Genomic DNA, 6,457 nt, shown 5'->3' with positions numbered 1-6,457 from the left:
AATAATAATAATAAAAAAAAAAAGAAAATGAAGCCTGAAAACCCCCCTCATGCCTCAGTGCACAGGGGTGTGTGTGTGTGTGTATGTATGTATATGTACATATGTGTGTATATATACATATATTGCATACACATATATGCCATACTTCCACTACACACATACTGCATACATGCAGATTAAATAAATAAAGGTGTACTTACAGCTTTACGTGAATAAATTTAAAAACATAAATTCCTTTAAAATGTTTTACCTAATCTGATTTAAGAAGAAAAGAAACAAAAATAATCTGAAAAAATCTTAATACTCTCAAATAAATTGAGCAGTGGGTTAAAAAATGTATTTTCACCAAGAAATATAATACAGAGGAATTCTACCAAAGTTTTGGTAAATACTTCAATTCCAACAAACAGACTTTGGAGTAAGAGAAAAGGAACAATTTTGTAGTTACTTCTTTAGGTCAAATGTAGTCCTGAAAACAAAACTAGACACTTGGAGATGTATATTATAAGTAAACTTTGAGTTGTAAACTTAATTTTATAGGCATAAAGGTATCATAAGCAAGCTATTGAGAGGCTGGGGCCAGTAGTGCCTTTTCAGAGCAATGTGGATCATCCAAGAAATAAAGTAGTGCAACATTAGGAAAGTCCAGCGTTTCCAAGCTGAAGAAGTTTCTGAAGGGTAGACTGCAAACCACAGTCCCTATCCATGTCTGAACTAACAACGCAGAATGAGCAGCCAGGGACCACACCATCTATAGAACATGGCTTCTGAGCTAACTCCTAAGGAGGAAGAGATGAAAATAAGCCTCTCACTTCAAGGGAAATATATGAACCCTTCACTTGTCGGCCTTACGTGTGTATTAGCTACTTCCCCATGGCTGTGGTCAAACACCATGACCAGGAGTGCCTTACAGAAGGAGGAGTTTACACCGGCTCACGGTTCCAGGAGGCATGGCTGCAGGCTGCTGGGGCAGGAAGCTGAGAGACCAGATCTCCATCCACCAGCAGGAAAGACGATAAACTGGAAGAGATGCAGGGCTGAGCTCTATGCCCACCCCAGTGATAAAAGCTAAAAGACATTTTAAAGGACCTAAATAGAAAGAATGTTCCTCGGTTGTACTTATGTTCATAAATATGTATATGTTTATATGCACCATGTTTGTGAATTAGAAGATACACGCACACCATTGACCTGTAGAATCAATGCTGACAACCTGAAGATACCGACAGCTCTGAAATGATAGCAGAACTTCTGCACTGGGTACCACAGGATGAGGTGCTTGCCTGCCCTCAGAGCCCATCCCCATATCCTAGGGGGTAACAGCAGAGAAGCAGCTCTCTGAAGCTGTCCTCTGACCTCCATAGTTAGGCCACGACACACACGTGTGCCATGTCACTTATTAATTTAATCTTTTTTCTAAAAATTTTTTTTAAGAAAAGCAGAGCTTTGAATTTCTAAGGAAAGATAAGGATTAAAGAGTAGAATGAATTCCTAGTGCTACTGATAGATTCACAGACTAAGATCCCAGTTAAGTACCATTCCACCCACGATACACTCAGGTGTATGCTTCTTGGTTCAAAGATGTTAAATAGAGCAAAACAGGGAGGGACACGAGAGCCACTCTACTATGCACTTCGGTGGCCTTGGACAGGCACACAGCCTCTCTGAACCAAGGCGTTCTCTAAAAGGTCACATGACAGTAGAACCCAGCTCATGGTTAGTGATTGGGCATGTGGTTGAGAAGACAAACCGTAGCCTGTCATTGCTTTGCAGAACCAGACATCCTGGGTCCTCTCCAGCATGGCAGCCCTCTACTGGAGAGTGAGAGGTCAGGGGAAAAAAGCCATCGACTGCCTGCGCCAGGCCCTCCACTATGCTCCCCACCAGATGAAGGTAAGTGAGGGGTGAGGGGGCTTCCTCATGCTCAGGCAGTGTGACATTGGCGTACTGAGGTGAGAGCCAGAAAGGTGGTGGCCCGTGACTGTCCCCACCTCACACCTGTACAAGGAAGTCCTCTGGTTGAGCAGGCTGCCTGCTTGGGAGTCATTCTGGGGTTAGCTCATTCCCCTGTGGGTTTGGCCAGCCCCTAAGTGCTTCCTTTCCTATCCCTTTGTATATATTCCTCCTACACACACAACCTGCCAACCTTGGATCTTTCCGTAGCACCCGCTGTTAACGGTGGCCGAGGGTGTGCAGTTTAATATCAGATGCATACTGAATTCTGCATTAATCTAGATGCCCTACATTGTACAGACCCAGCCTTATCTGCTTGTCAGACAGTGCACAGGATGTCAGAAGAGAGCCGCTTCGCTGAGGGCAGCTCTGGGTTCTAAGCTCAAGTCTGCTCTGCACTAGTGTTCTGACCTAGGCCCAGACGTGACCACCGCTCTCAGCTAAGGACATGCACTCTGTGGTTACCCAGTGAGGACACACATGAACCCCTTTTGTTGTTTGTCCATGTCTCCCATAGAACCCAGCACAGGGTGTGACGGCCACGCTCAGATCACATGTTTAAGGGGGAAGCTCTGTGGGAATTAGTGTGGCCAGTTGTTCAGTCTGTGCTTCACACCGAGGGAGCAGACAAGGTGGGCAGGAAGGCATCTCCTCTGTGCGGGCCAGAGAGCTTGTGTGCACCTGCTGGCTTTGCGTGTGGTGTGAAGACTGTCACAGCAGGTAGGAAGGGAGCCCTCCGGGCACCACAGAAACAGGTGGCTGGCTGGCCTGTGAGCACAAGCCTGCCAGCTGCTGTGGATGGCACACCAGTCCTTGTACAGAAGCTGGGGCTGGAGCTCAGTACAAAAACATTTGTCTAGCACACGAAAAACCCACTCTGGAGCATGCTCTCGTGTTAAGGCTCGACTCAGACTGTGGCTGTGGCCAGGTGTCTGTTCGCCATCAGAAGCTGGGGTTGTAGCTCAGTTGGAGAGCCTTTGTCTAGCACATGCAAAGCCCTGGGTTGAATCCAGCACCACCACCAAAGCAAAGCAAAGCTAAGCAAAACAAGAATGCTTCTCGTGCAAGGCTTTGCCCGTGGAAGGGTTTGTTGGGTTTTCTTCTGGTGCAAGCTGTTTTGCTGTCTACTCATTGACTGTAGCCCTGTGAGAAGTGAAGCTAACTCCCCTCCCTCTCTCTCTCTCTTCCTCATCCCCAGGATGTGCCCCTCATTAGCCTGGCCAACATCCTGCACAATGCCAAGCTCTGGAATGATGCTGTCATTGTGGCCACCATGGCCGTGGAGATCGCGCCACACTTTGCTGTGAACCACTTCACCCTGGGCAATGTCTACGTGGCAATGGTGAGACTGGGGTGGAGCCAGCTCATTCCTAAAGCAGAACCTGACTTCAAAGCTGATTTTGAACATGTCACTCTCCAGTTTCCCAAAAGTGTTCTCTCCAAAATCAGCATCTACACTGACAGAAAGTTTATCCGCGGGGATTTGAGGGGAGGTTGGGTGGTGGTGGTGGTATTGTTGATGTTGTTTTGGTTCGGTTTTTCTACAACTTTACTTAGATTATTTATGTGTGTGACTATTTTGTATGCATGTATGTATGTATATATGTATGTATGCATGTGAATCATATGCTTGCCGAGTATACTTGGAGATCAGTAGAGGACATCAGATCCCTGAGAACTAAAGCTGCAGAGAGCTGCGAGCTACCAAATGGGTGCTAAGAAATGAACCCAGGTCCTCTGCAAGAGAAGCCAGTGCTCTTTGGCCCTATGGGTCTCATTTCCTTAAGTAACACTTGATGCCATCACAGTATTCACAACTCCACAGTTCTTCACCATGAGTTTTTTGGCACAGTGGTGTTAGCACACTAGTTAGTCTTAGCCACTTGAACTGACTCAAGCCTTTGTCATTCCCTCTAGACTCTGAGCCCCTGGGGACAGAGCTGCTCTTCTGCGTGTGCAGGAAAAGATTAGGTACTCAGCAAACAAAGATGAAATTCAGTAGCTTCATAGCTTCTGTTCACAAGAGAAAATGATAACACCGCCCTCCAGGTTTTCATCTAGTCAGAAGTATGTATGAGTGTGTGTGTGTGTGTGTGTGTGTGTGTGTGTGTGTGTGTGTGTGTGTGTGTGTGTGAAGCCCAGGGTCCTTGCACTTGATAACCAAGTGGCTTACCATTGAGCTCTACAACCCCAACCTTGATTTCAAAACTCAAAACCCCAGAGGTCCCCACCAAACCCAGCATAACCATCTATAACATGTGAACCAAGCCATCTGCTGCCATAGGGGAGGGGTAGTCCCCAGGCTGCTCTCCTAACAGTTCATGGAATGAAAGCTCTGGGCTGTAAGCTATGTGTGCGTCATCCCTGACTTCTGAGGCACCAGTCCTGGCCAGACTGGCGGTGCTGAATTGCAGCCTTCCCTGTTTCTTAAAACCGAAGACTGTTTTTATCCCCAGTAACTGTGAAGTTTGCTGCCGTGTGTGAACAAGTCTGTCTCATTGGGTGTCACTGCGGCTGTCCTGCGCTCTTCTGTGGAGAATTAGTCTGAACTAAAAGAGTTATGTGCTCAGTATAACACTGCTCATTTCCAAATGTTTTAAGTATTTGGAAAAATAAAATAATCCTGAACTCATACAGTGGTAACAGTTGCCCAAGTTCAGCTCCATCTTACTGGACATGGTAGGAAATCAAAGCAGATACACAGTGTAATTTGCCAGGCCTCTGTCTAGGGGTTTGGGAAGCCTATGGAAAGGATGTCATAAGGCCAGGTAATGGTGGCTCTTAAGATGGCGACTGCATATTCCAAGCCAATAGAGGCCAGTTTTCTACTTTCTGCTTTGTCTATGTGCTCAGCCACTGCTTGCTTTGTGGTTCTGCCTTTGGGATGAAACCACTATGTCACCCCACACCTCAGCTGTCCACAGACTTAAATCCATATCAAAGTCATGGTGCATTGTCCCTGGTCACAGCCATGTTTAGTCAGGTAGTGCCATCCCTCACGTCTGCTCCTTATCCCTCACAGGAAGAATTTGAGAAGGCCCTGGTGTGGTATGAGTCGACGCTGAAGCTACAGCCAGAGTTTGTGCCCGCCAAGAACCGAATCCAGACAATCCAGTGCCACCTCATGCTGAAGAAGGGCCGTCGCTCCCCCTAGAGCACTCCTTCCTGTCCCTCAGCTCTCCCAGCCCTTGTCAGAACAGAGCCCCACCACTGTTGGTACCCGCATGGATGATGTGTGTGAATTGCCAAGTAAAATGTAGCAGAACTTGGCCGTGCAGGGCTGGGTTTGCTTGGTTTTTAAGTTCCTCCTCCCCCAGCCGCCCTCCGAAGAGGCATCTTTAGAAACAGGGTTTCCCAGACACTGTAAATACTGAGCCAGGACAACTCGGAGCTCCGCTCTGTCTTCCAAACCTCCATGCCTTCAAGGCTCCTCTGTGGTCCAGACGTTTCCTTGGGGAGGCCAGAGCCACGCTGCGCATTCTCTGCTTCCTATGTAGCCTCCATTGTCCCTGGAATCGCAGTGCCGCCCGGGGCCAGTCAGTGAGAAGCAGGGATTCTCCACGTCCCCACTAGCTCTCCTCCCTGACCCAGTCTCGTCCATTCCACGCTGCTATGTTACAAGCTCTCAGAGATAGTTTGCAGGGGAGGAAGGGGAAACAACTTTACAAACGAAATATTTACCACAGCAGAAACTCTTAGGGTCAGCTGACCTTTGTAAGTTATTTATGTTGGGGTGGGAGGGGGGCTGAGCAGGGGAGTCAGCCGTGTGCAACATCTTTATCATTTGTATTTTAATTGCCAATCACAAGGAAACCAATACGTTGAAGCCCTATATAACAGGTTTATATATAGAGAATATGTGTATTTGAAGCCCTCCGCAGACTGAGTCTGTGTTACTAATTCCTTGTTCGCTGTGTTTCCTGTCTTGGACTAGGCATGACTGTCAGCCCTCTTTCTGAAGCTGGCACCCCAGCTCCTCAGAAGAGAGCCAGGAGCCAGGGTTGGGTGTCCCATACAGTGCCCTTACCTTTGGTCCCTGGAGAATCAAAAACTCCAACATTTTGGATTCTTTACGGGCACATCCTGAGAACAAAAATAAAAATTGTTTATGAGCAAAATCATTCCGTGGTGTAATTTTTCTTCCATTATGAGCTAATCTGGACTCTGGTAACCCTGCCTCTGGTTATGTAATTCCTGGGTTGTCCCACAGCATCAAGGTGAGGAGGGACACCATCCATCACTGGTGAGCAAACTTTGAGCTTGAAACATCTGACCGGAAGCTGCAGTAGCAGCAAAACTCACGGGATGACTGACCTTCTTGGAAAAGGAAGCATTGTCAAAGCCAGAGCTATGACTCCCGACTCCTTGGGCCAGCATTGAGCCTCACATCCATCTAATAAACATCTCACAAAACCAATTGGTCACCCCTGGGATGAGGCCCACTGAGGGCAGCATTCTGCAGGGTTTCCCACAACATTGTCAGGCCATCCCTAACATTGGCTCA

The 6,457-nt window shown here is 47.4% G+C and overlaps 1 protein-coding gene across 2 annotated transcripts in view; it reads left to right on the top strand.

Annotated features, from left to right (window-relative positions):
• Ttc17 (tetratricopeptide repeat domain 17) overlaps positions 1 to 6,074 on the top strand; it is a 110,733-nt gene extending 104,659 nt beyond the window's left edge. For both annotated transcript variants that reach the window (XM_021193294.2, XM_021193293.1), the window contains 3 exons: positions 1,774 to 1,893; positions 3,152 to 3,295; positions 4,976 to 6,074. In XM_021193294.2, coding sequence (XP_021048953.1) covers positions 1,774 to 1,893; positions 3,152 to 3,295; positions 4,976 to 5,107 — 396 coding nt within the window. In that variant the 3' untranslated portion in view covers positions 5,108 to 6,074. The remainder of the gene's footprint in view (positions 1 to 1,773; positions 1,894 to 3,151; positions 3,296 to 4,975) is intronic.
• Positions 6,075 to 6,457: the final 383 nt, after the last annotated feature.

The sequence above is a fragment of the Mus pahari genome, chromosome 3 (assembly GCF_900095145.1).
Source record: "Mus pahari chromosome 3, PAHARI_EIJ_v1.1, whole genome shotgun sequence".
Classification (NCBI taxonomy): domain Eukaryota; kingdom Metazoa; phylum Chordata; class Mammalia; order Rodentia; family Muridae; genus Mus; species Mus pahari.
The sequence above is the reverse complement of the archived record's forward strand: the minus strand, read 5'-3'. Positions and strand labels throughout refer to the sequence as shown.